Source organism: Macrobrachium rosenbergii, chromosome 10, assembly GCF_040412425.1.
Source record: "Macrobrachium rosenbergii isolate ZJJX-2024 chromosome 10, ASM4041242v1, whole genome shotgun sequence".
NCBI classification, from domain to species: Eukaryota; Metazoa; Arthropoda; class Malacostraca; order Decapoda; family Palaemonidae; genus Macrobrachium; species Macrobrachium rosenbergii.
In genome coordinates, this window is record NC_089750.1 from 61,257,207 (window position 1) to 61,274,706 (window position 17,500).

At 36.3% G+C, this 17,500-nt stretch overlaps 2 protein-coding genes across 3 annotated transcripts in view; one reads left to right on the plus strand and one right to left on the minus strand.

The window, feature by feature from the left end:
* The window catches only part of LOC136842679 (cytochrome P450 2L1-like), a 197,898-nt gene extending 185,279 nt beyond the window's left edge, over nt 1-12,619 (minus strand). The window contains exon 1 of the mRNA XM_067110334.1: nt 11,381-12,619. Within this exon, the coding sequence (XP_066966435.1) occupies nt 11,381-11,383 (3 nt within the window). The 5' untranslated portion in view covers nt 11,384-12,619. The remainder of the gene's footprint in view (nt 1-11,380) is intronic.
* Rab3 (RAS oncogene family member Rab3) overlaps nt 1-17,500 on the plus strand; it is a 181,942-nt gene that overhangs the window by 158,870 nt on the left and 5,572 nt on the right. The gene's annotated exons all lie outside the window — the stretch shown is intronic.

A 17,500-nucleotide genomic window follows, 5' to 3' on the forward strand; every position in this document is an offset into this window, starting at 1 on the left:
GGTGAAAAATATGTTTATTTCCAAGCCATTGATAATGGCTTGGATAAAGTCGAAACCGGTCATATTTCTTATTTTTCACCTGTATATGTGTATATATATATATATATATATATATATATATATATATATATATATATATATATATATTATATATATAATATATACACATATATATATATATAATATAATATACATCACTCAGAAATGGCAGACTCAAATGTCTCATTCAGCTTTAAATTAAACGAAGGCAAACTTTGACTCTAATTCATTTTCTAAGGCGAAGTTCTGTCGCTTACGTAAATTGAAACTAATATATCCAATATGCTTGGAGAAGACTAAACTGCTCACCGCTTTGGTGTGGCGTTTTTCGTCTTTGAGAGTTTCATCCAGAATTCAATTGAATTGCAAGCATGAATTTTTCATACCGGAAGGGAAATCAAGAGGAAGGAAAATTGAAGAGATCCCAGAACATTGATGAGATTTCATTTTTCTGAGGGCTCTTCCTGGTCTGTTGTGTTGACTTTTGTATTCGCCCTGTTAATATTCTTTTGGACTGTAACAAGAGTTATTGAACAAAATGACACTAGCTTGCGACGATATTTCTCGTCGTCATTCTTTTCAATCGAATTTCCTCGTTTTTTTTTTATCTTACTCTCTTACAGAATACGAGCCATTTTGCCGTCTATTTATCTTTCTATGTTGTTTTTGCTTTTGCTTTTTGCAGGTATATTTCTAACAATATTCTTTATTATTCCATGACTAACGAAGAAAACTCCGTCTTCCCTCTTTCTGACCGTGCCTCTCCCTCGTTTTAAATTCCGAGCTTTCTTGTACAGCAAGATGCACTTCAAAGAAACAGCCTATTAGATTTGAAGCCGCGGAAAAGCATGGCATCATCCAACACGCTACAAAATTTCCATTTCACATTTTAGAGAGTTGTCTCCTTTCTTTATTATCTCAGTAAATATTATTTCAAGTACAGGCAGATGCTACCTGGACAAAGGACGGGCAACACAGGAAATGTAACCGTGGGAATGAAAACCGTAGGAACAGACATATCAACCTTTTAAACATAATAAGTCATCATCGGAATTGGACAAACAGCAGCATAAGAAAATTCAGCATCGTTCAGCTAGGTAAAGAAACGGTAGGTGTGCTGAAACATCCAAAGTTTCCCGAACTCCAAGAAATAAATATTGGAGGTGCTGGCATGGGAAGTGTAATGGAGCCACCTCAAAGGGGGACTCTTTACAACTCAATTTTCCAAGACTTTTTTGTACCACTGTTTTAATTTCATTTTTAAGCAAAAATCATGTTTCATCTGATGCTCAAATCACAAGTAGACGGGTAAACAGCGCTCAGGCAATCACTGTTCACTGTTTCAACACAACCCCTAAAACATATTTTGTCTGAACAAAACTCTGGCACAAAATATTAGTTGGTAAGCAGAACAGTAGTAAACATTTTGTTCCCTTTAGAGGGCAAAGCTAAGGACAACGCTGTTCGTCGGCTCAACAAGACTTTGCTTTGACCAGCATAAATGCTGCAGAAATTTTGCTGTCTGAACACTGCTCAAACAAACTGATATTTTGTGCCAGAGTTCTGTCTTATATCGTTCTTATATCGTTTACTGACTTAACAGATCTGTGGCATGCATAGAGTAGTTAACTGACGCAACAGATTAGATTGACAGATTGAACATTTTGTTGCATCAACAGAGAACAGGTGAACATTGTCCACCGATTCAACGTAGGTCTGGCAAACACTGTTCGTTGGCCAACAGAAAACTGACAAACATTTCTTACCTGTACTGAGTGACGGCAATCATTCATTGTTTGCTGCTTCTTTATAGCTCTGCTAAACCTTTTTCTTTGAATTAGCTGCTTGCTGAATCAAAATAGCTCTGGTAAGCACCGAGCATAGCCCATCAGAATACTGGAGAACAAATCACTGCCTCAACAAATCATCTACATTGTTACTGGCTTAACAGACTTCTTGCAAACATAGCCCGTTGGTTCAACAGAGTTCTGACAAACGCTGTTCACTGGTATTTACGAGCCACATCCTTCTGACCACGGCCGCGAAAGAAGTTTCAGACGGTCACCTACAGGCGAACAAGGTCTGCTCATTGCTGAAGTTTAAGTTTTTGCTTTAAACACCGCACTGCTATTATAAGTGATAATTGTTCCGTCAAGTCTTACTCAATAAGTAAGGATACATACTCCTTTGTGCAGAGTGTATTGTTTGCTTTTTTTTAAAAATGAAATACTTTAGTTACTTATGGCGAGTCGATAATAATAATAATAATAATAATAATAATAATAATAATAATAATAATAATAATAATAATAATGTCTTTATTTTGAGTATAAGAAGTTTCCTCATTTTCCATACTCCCAAAAGAAGACAAACACAAACACAATTCTAGCTTATAAACACAAAAACAGACACACACATGTAAACAAATTTATATAAATCTATAAGTGTATATTAATAACAGTTTTAATTTTACACTTATCCAAAGCATGTATAGGCTCTCTCTCTCTCTCTCTCCTGAAATATCAGATAATGACATACTTGACGTTTCTTCATTCAGATCTTTACCGCGAGCATTTCCCCGAGAGGCATAAAGAAGCCAATTACTTAAGTTATATTTTGACAGCCTTCACAAGCTCCCCATTAAAGCGGGAATTTTGTCTCTGAAAGAACCTTGTTACCAGTCTGAGAGTTATTACGGCAAACATCTCCAAAGGTTTTGGAGAGAGAGAGAGAGAGAGAGAGAGAGAGAGAGAGAGAGAGAGAAGATTATTATCATCACTGCTCCTCTCATTAGTGGCCGACAGAGCTCGGATTTAAAAAGACTCTAGCGGAATCACGGTTGCCGAGAGAGAAGCTACCGCAATCACGTTGCCTTTGTACGACGAGCTCTTAAATCATATTGCCTATGTATGATATGTCTGACAAGTTCTTTAATTATGATTGCCATTACGACGAGTTGATTAATCACGTTGCCTTTGTATGAAGAGTTCTTACTTCCTATCCTATCTATGTATGACGAATCCTTTAATCCCTATGTGTATGTACGACGAGCTGTGTTCATGATGTCTATGTATGAAGTGCTCGTTACTTATGTTTCTTTTGTATTGACTCTGTTTAAGATGCAGTTGTATGACAAACTCTTTAATGATTTTAACCTTGAACGATTAGATAATTAATCATGCTGCCATTGTATGGAAGGCTCTTTAACTTAGTCACAAGGACTAACTCCTAAAGTAATATTCATTTCAATGTTTCTGTTTCTTTCTTAAATGCTAAGGTAGGAGTACAACTACTGTACACTTATCTATCTTTCATCCAACTAACTGTATGTATAGGTATATCAGTTTAAATAGTGGTTCGTGGTGGTAGGTTTCTGTTTCCTAACATTAGCAGTTATGACTTGGACCATCAACAGATTTTTTCAAGTTTTATTTTAACCGAGATCTTTCACTTTCACAACTGACCCTTGATCCTCATTTCCTTCCGAGACCAACTAGATTTGCCGAACAGCAGTACCAAATGTTCCTCGCTGTCGAACTTCTTCAACGTTCCCCATTTTTTGTATGGTCCTTTATTCCTTTGAAGGACTTTTTGATTTGGCTTTGGGGTAGACCTGTGGTCTCGACTGACAAACCCCGTTTTTCATGTATCATACCCGACCCAACTTTCTTCCCAGCAGCGATGTTATGCAATTCAGAGGTCCTTTATTCCTGAACTTCGAAAAGATCAGGATGTTGTGCAAAGATGCAATGCACTACCATCATAAAACAAGTCTCTTTGTTTTTCACCAATTTACTTACATTTTTATCTATTTATTTGTTAAATTTGTTTTTTTTTAGTAACTAATCTCTCCTTTCTGTACTTTCTATTACCTTCCGCTACCTCTTAAAATGAGCACCATATTCGTTGGAAGCTTGAATTTCGTCAATGGCCCCCGTGGGCTTGTTCCATACGAACAGGGTTCAAGTTCTGAATAATAATAATAATAATAATAATAATAATAATAATAATAATAATAATAATAATAATAATAATAATAATACACTCCTATCTGATGGAAGCATTATTATTATTATTATTATTATTATTATTATTATTATTATTATTCAATTGATGAAACCTACTCAAATGGAACAAACCCACAGGGGCCATTGACTTGAAATTCAAGCTTCCAAAGAATACGGTGTTCATTAGGAAGAAGTAAGAGGAAGTAAAGGGAAATACACAAAGAAGAGTTACCACTTATTAAAAAAGAAAAAAATAATAAATAGATAAACAGATAAAAATATATCAAAATGCAAGACTAGCATTAGGGTAGTAATGCATTGAATTTTCGCTTAAACTTCTAAGTTCCAATTGCACGACATCCACGGGGAGGCTGCTCCACAGTCCAACGGTGTGAGGAGTAAAGGACCTCTGGAACTGAGAAGTTCACCAGCGAGGCACATTTACTGCATATTGGTGCTGCTGTCAACGAATCTGGTTGGTCTCGGCAGAAAAGGGGGATCAGGTATCAATTGTGAATGTGAAAGATGTCTGTTGAAATACAACTTATGAAAAAGTGACAAACGAGAGACCGTCCGTCAATGGTCCAAGTCGTAACTGCTATTGTTAGGAAACAGAAACCTACCACCACGAACCACTCTATCTAAAAGAGATAAATCTCTGGCAGAAGCAGACATCCAAGCGGGAGAACAGTATTCCAGTAAAGGAAGTGCAAATGACCCAAGACAGGTTGCATTGATTTTATCAATGTTATGAATATATGAGACCTTACGAACAACAGCTAACTTTCGTGCGGCATTACCGAAACTTTCATTATATGTTTCTCATAAATTAGATGAGAGTCAAAAGTTACACCTAGAATAGATGAAGCTTCAGACTCATTCAGCAAAGTTCCATCCACCTGAAGGGGAGGATAGGGTGGGAGATATGTACGAGATCTACTAATCAATAGTGTTTTTGTTTTACTGGAGTTCAACCTCATACCCCACTGACTACACCATTGTCTGATCCGGCCCATGTCCTGACTTAGGCTGAGGGTAACTTCAGTTCCTTTAGGTGGAGACTACTGCACCCACAAGTGTTGCATCATCGGCATACTGAACAATCTTGTTTTACAGGCCAACAACCATCTCACTTGTATATACTAAAACTAACAATAGACCTAGAACACTGCCCTGTGGAACTCCAAATACAATAGGTCTTGGTTCACTAAAGATCCCGTCCACTGCAACTCGTTGCTGCCTACTACCTGTAAGGAAATTTTGAAGTAATCCTAAAACATATCCACCAACTTCAAGATTCTGAAGTTTATAAATAAGTGCCTTGTGATTTACTAAATCGAAAGCAGCACTAAAATCTATCTGAATTGCTCTGCACTCAAAACCCTTATCAAGGTTCCCTTGCAAGTGGAATGTCAAGTCTAAAAGAGCATCGCAGGGACATAACTTCTTCCTTTATGCATATTGGCTATCAGCTAACAATCCATTAGATTCCACATACTTATGTAGTGGCTTAAAAATAAGTTTTTCAGCAACTTTGGAGAGCACAGGGAGAATAGAGATTGGTCTGTAGTTACTGCAGTCTGCAGATATGCCATTTTTTGTAAAAGTAACAAAAATATAATGGCAAATACCAAAGAAAGAGACTTTTGATTATTATTTTTTCCTTAAAAAAAAGCTACAAATGAGGGTCGAAAGATCAAATCCTAACCCTAAGGACGTTACGTACCTTGCCAAAGGATGGACAAAGGTACCTTCATTCAGCACATTTACATAATGAAAGTGGTGAGAGAAGCTGGGGCATGGCTGGAAGACAGTATATCTACAGGAATTTATCACCCATAGACTATCGTTGTCATATATTTATGAAAATACACAGCCTTTTTTCAAAGCAATTGTATTCTCTCTTTCATAAACATATACAGTCTATATATATATATATATATATATATATATATATATATATATATATATATATATATATATATATATATATATATATATATATATATATATATGTATAAGTGTGTATGTATATATATTCATACATAAGTATATGTTATATATGTATATATATAAATATATATGAACATTATATATATACATAATTATATAAATATATAATTATATATATACAGTACTTATATATACGAACTTTTTCTTCCGCTAAAACCACTGGATGAAATGGGCGTTTATTTGTCATTTCGGAATCAACAGAGATTGATTCCAAAATGATTGAGAACTTAACGTTAATAAAGGAAGCGGCGAGAAACCGGCTGCCGACCAGTCGATGGCTAATTAACGGGAAGCGGAGGGAGACTCAGAGAGGAATTGTTGGCTTTAAATTGGCTGGGAAACGATGCTGCTGCCTCCGCCGACGCCGGCTGCTGACTCGTTTAGGGAACAGATCGCGCCAGAGCCCTTTCAAGTCGCCGATAATTTTTCGACGTTTTGATTAGACTTTGCTGGTGATGTAAAGTAATTTCGTAATTTCGTTAATCATGTTTTTATATATATATATATATATATATATATATATATATATATATATATATATATATATATATATATATATATATATATATATATATATATATATATATATATATATATATATATATATATATATATATATATATATATATATATATATATATATATATATATATATATATATAGTGTTTACATGCATACATATATAGAAGTATACATACGTATATACATTTATATATATGCATATATTTTATGTGTGTATTATATATTTATATATACATATAAGAATATATATAATGTATATAATATATAATATACATACATACATTTATATATACTGTATATATATATATATATATATATATATATATATATATATATATATATATATATATATATATATATATATATATATATATAGTTTGTGTGTGTGTGTGTATAATCACGCAATTTCATAACTCCATTAAGTTTACACGAGACAAAAGCTGGTAAGCAACACAGAGCCTTATAATTTTTCTAGCATAAACAATGTATTTTTCTAATATCAAATAAGGTAAATGAAGCTCGCTATTTAGACAATAATGATTTTATAAGGTAAATGAAGCTCGCTCTTTAGACAATAATGATTTTAAAGTTAAAATTCTTTTAAATATCTACGTACATACCGATGAGAGAGAGAGAGAGAGAGAGAGAGAGAGAGAGAGAGAGAGAGAGAGAGAGAGAGAGAGAGAGAGAGAGAGAGAAGCTTGAAGAATGGCAAAACCCCACCACTCTTCAACATCAGAAATTATTCGTATATTTATATATTTCTATCAATTAATTCATAATTAATTTCAATTACAATCTATTAATTCATTAGATGCTAAGTGTTAATAGTATAAATAACATTCACGTATTTTTCGTTTCCATTTCATTTATATTTCATGAAAGGTGTAATAAGACAATGAGTATTTTGTTACGTCTAACTAATTAACGCGAATTCCGAGTCATGTGATTGGAAAGCGAAATAATTTCACCCAGGAATTTGATATTTGTTAGTTCTGATAAATCCAGACTCCATTACTCAATTTAAGTTTAACTGCAAGCTTTTTCCTAAGCAATATTCCCTGCTTAACGTGGGTCCTGAGACTTAGCCCTTACAAGCTTCTTGTATTTGTTTAGCTGTTTAGCTACGACACATATTGTTTAATGTCGACTCAATCGGAACAATAATGAAAAATAAAAGCATCCATCCATGCAAATAAAACAACACGTTTAATAGCAACTATATTCTATGCCTGGTTGCAAGACCTGTTGTTTAGCGTGAAAAATGAATGTAGTCTAATGAAAACGATATGCAAAAACACGAATTAGTTTAGTAATTAAAGATTTCTTGCATAAAAAAAAAAGGAAACACGGGCGTATTTATTGCCTGGTGCTTGCAAGTGTTACCTCTAAAAGACTTCCTGAGCAACGTGGATCCCAAACCGCTACCACGGAAAGCAAATCGTGGCGGTTATTATTAATTAAATGGAAGCTGCTCTGGAAATTAAAGCGCGCATTAAGTTTACTGACGATCCGCAGATCGGCCGGAGTGGTTAAGGACTCGGAGGAGTGTAATGGTGACCTACTTAAGAAATGTCGATGTTACCTTCTCTCTCAGTCTCCTCCCGAATGACATTCTCTTTTGCGCTTAATATCGATTGCTTGACGAGGTTTCGCTCGGGTTAAGCTCTTAAATCGTCTCCTTAGCTCTGAGGATTTCTTCATCTCTCTCTCTCTCTCTCTCTCTCTCTCTCTCTCTCTCTCTCTCTCTCTCTCTCTGTTGTCTGCTCGGCTTGTCTTTCTCCATCATGATTCTCTCGACCGCCTTCCATCCCCCACCAAACTGCTCTCTCCTCAGTAAAATAACTTTGTAATGATAATGAAATACATAGTATTTCCAGCACTACCATTACTTCAAACTTTACATCGTTAGATTTGACAGTGCTGATCCATAATGTTATCGACGTTTAAAGTTAAATTCAGACGTTACATGCATTTAGAACAGAGTCTACGATGCCAAAGTATAATGATATGCTCCATATTTGAGTTTCCTCACACGTAAAAACTTATGTGAGGAATTATTCTACATACAATTCATCCGAATTTCTTGTTATTTATATACTATTCTATTGCATGTGTGTGTATATAATATATATATATATATATATATATATATATATATATATATATATAATTATCTTTATTTATATATTCATCACGTTCCATATTTTTTGATTCAGTTACACACACACACACACACACACACACACATAATATATATATATATATATATATATATATATATATATATAATCTTTATTTATATATTCATCACGTTCCATATTTTCGTGATTCAGTTACACACACACACACACACACACACACACACACACACACATATATATATATATATATATATATATATATATATATATATATATATATATATATATATATAATCAAAAGCTATAATATAATTCACTCTACCTCGGAAATAATATATTTTCATATATGTTACCAAAGAATTTTTGTTGATAATAAGTCCACCGTCCCGTGGGTCGAACCAGCGACGGACGAGGAATCAGGACTACAGTGAGTTGATGGGAGATGTTATTCACTTATACCTCTCTTGTGGCCGACTGCGTTAGTGTGTCACTGTAGTCCTGATTCCTCGTCCGTCGCTGGTTCGACCCCACGGGACGGTGGACTTATTATCAACTAAAAATTCCCCTTCGGTAACATATATGAAAATATATTATTTCCGAGGTAGAGTGAATTGGATATTAAAGGACGTTTGTAGCTTTCTGATTGTATATGAATCACGGTGATGTGATAAATAGTCATAATATGGCTACGTGCGACAAACGCACTACACGGTCAACATGGCAGAGGTGGGTGGATATCGTCTCCAAACGCAAAACACCTGAGTTCGACGGGTGAGTTGATGGGAGATGTTATTCAAATACCTACTGCGTTAGTGTGTCACTGTAGTCCTGATTCCTCGTCCGTCGCTGGTTCGACCCCACGGGACGGTGGACTTATTATCAACTAAAAATTCCCTTCGGTAACATATATGAAAATATATTATTTCCGAGGTAGAGTGAATTGGATATTAAAGGACGTTTGTAGCTTTCTGATTGTATATGAATCACGGTGATGTGATAAATAGTAATAATATGGCTACGTGCGACAAACGCACTACACGGTCAACATGGCAGAGGTGGGTGGATATCGTCTCCAAACGCAAAGCACCTGAGTTCGACGGGTGAGTTGATGGGAGATGTTATTCACTTATACCTCTCTTGTGGCCGACTGCGTTAGTGTGTCACTGTAGTCCTGATTCCTCGTCCGTCGCTGGTTCGACCCCACGGGACGGTGGACTTATTATCAACTAAAAAATTCCCCTTCGGTAACATATATGAAAATATATTATTTCCGAGGTAGAGTGAATTGGATATTAAAGGACGTTTGTAGCTTTCTGATTGTATATGAATCACGGTGATGTGATAAATAGTCATCTATATATATATATATAGGCTATGTATATATACGTATATATAATATATATAATGTATATGTAGAGAGAGAGAGAGAGAGAGAGAGAGAGAGAGAGAGAGAGAGAGAGAGAGAGAGAGAGACACCTCGCCATGCGCATATACATCCGATATGGGCACTAAATGATATGCATTGAGTACATACAGTAAACTAGTCTAATTTTCCGTATATACATTTACACGAGCAAACGAATATCCACGCTTATTTTTCACCAGTCAAAACTAATTAAAACATCCTTTGAATTACATGTCTTGCGCAGTTATGTATAAGAGCTTCCTGTAAAGTACACCATCGTAATCATATAGTCTATAATTATGTCGATATGCAAATGATTCTGTGTAAGCGCAGTCAAATATATGTGGTACATACTGTTACGAAGGGTGTGTATATGTGTATATATATATATATATATATATATATATATATATATATATATATATATATATATAGCCTATATATGTATATGTATATATATATATATATATATATATATATATATATATATATATATATATATATATATATATAATCGTTTCATCTGATAAGCAATGTTAGTTAACGATGACACTGCCTAGTACCAGTTATCGCAAAATGTTAAACTAAAATATGGACCCGTTACACCTACAGAATGAACCTCCACTATGGGGAAAGAACGTTGCGGACTAAGTACGTCTGACAGTTTCCATTAATAATAACGGATGAGAAAGGTTACAATAATGTTAAGTAAATTATAGTCAGTCGAGATTATTATAACATTACTAGAATTCTGCTCTGCAACTGTTTACTAAAAACGTGCGTACGAAAGGAACGCCGTAAAACCACAAACAAAAACCCTGACAGAAAATTATGAATAACGGGACCCGAGGTTGGGATAAAAACGTAAGCCTGAACTCAACATTTACATGAGAAATATGAACAAACCGTAATCCGAACTTCACATCAAATTAGATCCCGGGCAGTAAATGCAATACCGAACTCCACATCAAAGGCGCAGCATCATAAAAGCGTAATCTTGATAGCAGATTAAAGAGGAAATATGTCAATACCGCTAGCCTGAACTCACGAAAGAACCCTTTGACTCGATGCCTTGTCATTCAAAATCGGTGTTCATTCAGTATATTCATTGACGATTGCACGACCCACTAAAGGTTGTATTCCGACTTTCATTCCATCTAACGTTATTTACTAAAATGCCCATAAGCCCCGCCCCCCTTCCTCCATTGTTATCAATATCGAATATTATAGTTTTAACTATTAACACTCACCATCAGCCGGTAACGGCGACGGCTGTCCTCCTGGGCGGGTTATTGGAGTCCAACATTTCATAATTCTAAATCTTGAAAATGTAGCTTTTCACAATCGTCTTGCGACAGGAGCTTTGGGATCTTATTGATTACAGTCGGTACTTGGCTGGGCTAACGCAATGCTGTAGCATTCAGTTATCACGTAGCCACACTTATTCCCAAGGTTAGTACAGGGTCATACACAGAAGCTGGTCTCTTATTAGAGCCTAGGCTAGCCTAAATTCATTACGTCTCTTATTAGGGCCAAGGCTAGCCTAGAATCATTACGCCTCTTATGAGGACCTAGGCTAGCCTTGATTCATTACGTCTTTAGAGCCTAGGCTAGCCTACATTCGTTAAGTCTCTTATGAGGACCTAGGCTAGCCTATATTCATTAAGTCTCTTATTAGAGCCTAAGGTAGCCTAGATTAATCACGTATGGTAAAGATAATGATGTTATGGGAATATGGGCAACAGTTGGTTCTCGGCAAGTCCACCGAGGCGTGGTTGATCGTGCTTCGTTCTTTTTCACTCTGACTGAAGCCCACCAGAATCTACTAATTACTGAGTACAACCTCACTCAAAAGCAAACGGCATGTGGACTGACAGTTGCAAACATCTTGCATATTTGTAAGAAAATTAGAGAAACCAGAGGAGTTCCACGTTAGGCCTACTGCTGTTTATCTTTCCGACATAGCGCAATTTGCATATTCTTTGTTGTCTTCAATTCACTTTCTTTTATAACTTTACCAACAATTGTCCTCCTCGGCTTGATCGTTTCTTCCTTCTAAATCGCCTTATGTCAGCCGCGTCCAAAGTAGTGATGCGCCAGTTCTAACTCATCCAACTTCGTACTTCTAACTCTATAAATCCAAATACGGGATTTCACAACTCACAAGCCTCATAGTTATCTTACGATAATAACTTCGTGACCCAAGTCACGTTTTCGTTCTGCCACGTTAGCATAATTTCTCATTATCTCCAATACACTATCTACTTTTGCCATTTTCGGTTTAGTGTTACTGTTTTCACGATGGGAATTCCAGCATTAATTATACCGCTATAAATTCATGAATGTCTTGCTGGACCAAATGAAAACCGATGACAGGTCCTCTTAAGTATTCAGTAGAAGATATATTGAAACTGAAACCTTCAGAACACATCGACATATTATGGTCACAATGATGTCAACCGATAACTATCAAGTACCGCGGTTAACTGAAGTAGTGCTGTGCTACCAAAGTTCCAAATAATGCCAGTACCTACACGACTATTTGTTTCGGAAAAGTTGTTGGAATTATGTCACATTTAGGCATTAAAAATCAATTTAATTATGATTATTTAGAGGGGAATGATGACGTCTGTAAATTTAACCAGTTGACCAGTTGCTGTAAAGCGCCAATTTGTACATTTGTGTTTCGGGAAGTATCGTTAGAAATTCGAGTATTTCTCGCTTGGGACACCAGATTATTGGAACCCATTCTTTTCGAGCAATCGTCTTTGAAAAAACTTATCCACAACTGGTTTCCAGTTATATATACAGTATATATATATATATATATATATATATATATATATATATATATATATATATATATATGTGTGTGTGTGTGTGTGTGTGTGTGTGTGTGTGTGTGTGTGTGTGTATGTATCTATGTCGGTTTTACTTTACAAAGGATAGGCCTATAGTTACTATAAAGTGTTGCTTTAACAGATTTCAGCATTTATTTCTTGAAATTAGGATGGGCTTGATGCTGGTCCCACGTCCTGCACATGGGTGTGCCCAGAGAGACTAACTTTCCTTGTTGGTCACCTTCCCAGATTATGACGAGACCCATCTTTGCTTACCGTCGCCGTTAGAACTATATTTGCTAGAGCGAAAGTGGTAAGGTCTAAACTGTATATGTTCAGTACACATTTGATGTCTTAACTAAATTTAAACAGATGTTCCAGTAATTATTTCAGGTGAACAATATATATATATATATATATATATATATATATATATATATATATATATATACAGTATATATATACATACATATATATATATATATATATATATATATATATATATATATATAGTTGCACGTTAATGGAGTAAAGAACATTAGATGAATTATGTATCTGTTGTTGAACGCTTTGATTAGAGAAACAAAGAAATGCTACGCCTAATTCATGCCTGAAACGAGTACAGTGCTCAACGTCAAATTAGAAGTGATTACGACGCTAATAAAGCCTTATGTTTCTGTCAATCATATAATCATATAATTATGTAATTGCGTACAGCAGACGCCGAGTCCGACTACATAACTGGTTTTGTCAGTGAAAGCTATTCTAGAAATTTTTCACTTCAGAATGTACCTCGGAAATAGGAAATAATAAGCGGTTTGAGTTGAGGCAATGTGAGAGGTGACTTTATAGCATTTATCATTCATAATTTATATATATATATATATATATATATATATATATATATATATAATGATGTATACACTTATATATGTATATATATATAGTATTTATATCAGACGAATTTGTCTATATATTATATATATATATATATATATATATATATATATATATATATATATATATATATATATATATACGTATATATATTGCGTGTATTTATTATACATGCATGTGTGCGTGCGTTTAGGTAACTGAGTGCTTGAGCATAATTGAGTCCTAAAATACAAAAACAAACATAGGGGCTTACAAACAGAATTTCCAGACAGCGTGGAAAGATGGCAGAGAATAATCGATCAGTAAGATCTTTATTCTCTCTTGTGGTCAGAATTATCTCCAATTTTTCAACTGAGTAATGGGCGAATCTGGAATCACGGTGAACAACCCTTAGAGTGACGAAGCTCCTGTTACTATTTTAAGCCTTGCCCGGAATTTCCCCTCTCCTTCTCTTCGAAGAAATGGACTGAATAAAGCCTCGTATTTCGGGAACAAATTCATGGCTTGGAACACGCATGGTACCACTCTCTCTCTCTCTCTCTTCCCGTAAGGGTTGGGGGGAGAAGTACCGTCATTGCACCTCACGCGGAGCTCCGTAGGCATTACTGAAGGTACACTGTAGCGTCCCTTCGATCCCCAGCTGAAAACCCTTCATTCCTTTGACTGTAACTCCATTCATGCTCTCTTTCATCTTACTTTCCACCCTCTCCTAACAATTGTTTCATAGAGCAACTGCGAGGTTTTCCTCCTGTTGCACCTTTAAAACCTTATTACACTCCATTTCCCTTTTAGCACTTTGGCCTAAATTTTATATTCCATTCTCTCTCTCTCTCTCTCTCTCTCTCTCTCTCTCTCTCTCTCTCTCTCTCTCTCTCTCTGAATTTCAGATGCGATCTTAGAACTCGTCATGGCCTAAGGGTCAGGCTTTTCTTATGCTGTTCTTCTCTTTATTACTATTACTAGTATTATTTGGTCCCATAGTAGTTCACAGTGTGGGCGTTAGTGGAAAGTTAGATCATAATTATGACTGACTGGTTGCGTGCAGGGTTAAGCCAAGCGGAGCGGTCGTAGCTCATACTATCTTTATCCAAGTTTATTTACTTACTGCATTGGTCTGTTTATCCATGGTAGTAAATCCTAGTTTGGTTAATGATCACACCGGCATGAAAATCTAATTAACCTTCAACGCAAAAGTTCCCGTGACCTTGTGTGGAGGCGTGGACATGGACTCTGCCCCATCCCAAAATTCGTTGCTATTAAGCATAGGCTAACGCCTTCTGCCCCACCACAACTCCGCCACGTAACCGGTGGGATGGAGAAAAGGTTGAGAGTGGTCACTCCACCTTCCACCTCGTGAAACGAACCAGGAAATGTAATTTGCAAGGGGTCTTATGAGTCTGGTGTTGGCGGCAGTGGGTTACAGTAACGCCCAAAGGCCCGTGTATATACGTGATTTGTCGCCAAAAGAGTGGTTTTGGGTTCCTGATATGCATTGCTGGGAAATTTAGGTTTTGTTATCTTATTTAATTCAATTTAATTCAATTTATTTTTTAAAATTTTTATTCTCAGATATTTACAGTAATCTACAATAAATCTCCAGTTACAAAAAATTATATAAAATACTTTGTGATTAACACAGGGCTTTGCTCATAGTGGAAGACCCAGCCTGCCTTATTTCATGATTATAGCTTGTCAATTTAAGTTATACACTTTAACACGCACGTTTCGAACAATTCAAACTTGTTTTAGGCAATTCTGTCTCGTTCCCTACACCATTAAATAATTCACGACAGCTGAATTGATGCATATATGAATTATCATCAAAGATTCAGCCATTATGTTTTCTCCTAGTTCTGAATGCACAAAGGGATCCATTCTCCAATTACCCTTATTTACGACAACTGGCAACTTGTTACCCCAAACTAAATTGGCGCAGTTTAGCTGGAATTATCGCGTATATGCTTTCCAGTGCTAAAGCATTGCAATTCATATGTTTTATTGTGAGCGGACTTCTCGTCCTGCCCTTTGAAGGCGACCTTACCTTTATGTGACGTGAATATTTGAAGGCGTTGTCACACGAGCGCATTTTCTGGTGTCATTTATCACCTCGTCGCCGGACTTTGCAACAAGTGGCCGTTATCGGCGGAAACGTTGAAGTCGCGCGTGTGAGGGCTTGTGTGACATCACCCAAACGAACGTGCGTGACTTCAGTTTGGCATTATTTAGAGATGAATATTGGCTGCCTAGTTTCGCTGTCTGTTTCCAGATGCTGTAAGAAGCCAGGAAACGTTTTCGTGTGACGTTGCTGCTTTCGCATAAGAAAATCGTACTCTAGTCAAAGCTGTAGTCTCAGTCCTCAGGAGAAATACTATGTTTAAATTGTTTGCTTTTCCGTTTCCGAATGTTGCTGATGTTGGTCTCGGCTAGTGGTCTCTTATTGATACTGTTTCTGTGTATTTGTATCATTAATGTTGCTTTTGGTCCTATCTAGTTATTGTTATTATGCATTCTTTTCTTATTACTGACGCTTCTGCGTATTATAAATGTTGCTCTTGGTGTCGTTTTGTAGCCTCACTCTTATCATTGTTACTCCTCAGACTGACGGCCAGTCGCTACTGCATACTTTATCTCAGAATCTCCAGAAAACTGTCCAACTTGTAGTGCGCGAGACATCGTTACCTTTAGAGCGTAGAGTTTTTCTGACGCTCTGGGAAAGGTCTTTTTTCTCTTGATTTTTAAGATTCTGAGCAGATTTTGTCTCTGCAGCCAGAGGAGGGCCGCATCAAATTAAAAGACACATTAATTACAAGAGGACAGAAAAAGAATGGAAAAAATTACCAACGGATGGTACACTTCGCTCGAATGGCGTTGGCATTTTATCATTCCAAAGATTTTCCTTGCTATTGTTACTAGGGCTTTGGGCTCGGCTGCTCTTCTCATTGGAATTTGGGTTGTGGAAGGTGGGGGTGGGGTTTTGGGGTAGGGGTGCGGAGAGTAGCTAGGTTGGGGTGGTATATTAAAATGAGAGTGAGGTGGTAGCTGCTTTTAGCGTCGTTGTAGTTGTTGGGTACGAGTCCTGAGGCCCACACTGGACCTCTTATCTACTTCTACACTCTACCAACTTTGAAGGTGTGCTAATGTACAGGGGGCCATGCTGGCATAATCTACACTACCCCCTCATCATGCATGGCCAGCTGTAAACGATGCTCAAGGTTCCTTGCAGAGGTCCTTCGGCCCACAGCTGCATCCATTTCTTTTGGTCTCTTCCCACTAAGTTGTCCAACTTCTTGAACTTTGTTCATCTCCATTTTCACTTTTCATTTGAGAACATTTCCTTCGGGTAACCCCTCTGAGACCAAAGAACTGACTTGTCAGTTTAGTTGCTGCAATGACAGCAAATTTTGAAGTTATAAACATTGCATATGTTGCACTCTTTGGGACATGAAAATACTTTTCTTTTGGATGATGCTATGAGGGACAAACAGTTAAACAGATTTCTTCCATTTTGCATGAGATATACTCATTATAGAAAATGGATAAACGCTTTTTTTTTTCTTAGTGGATGTTTTAAAGCTCAGAGAAATCGAGCAGAGATGAGTATCTTTTAATTTTACCAGTGTCATCAAGATAGAA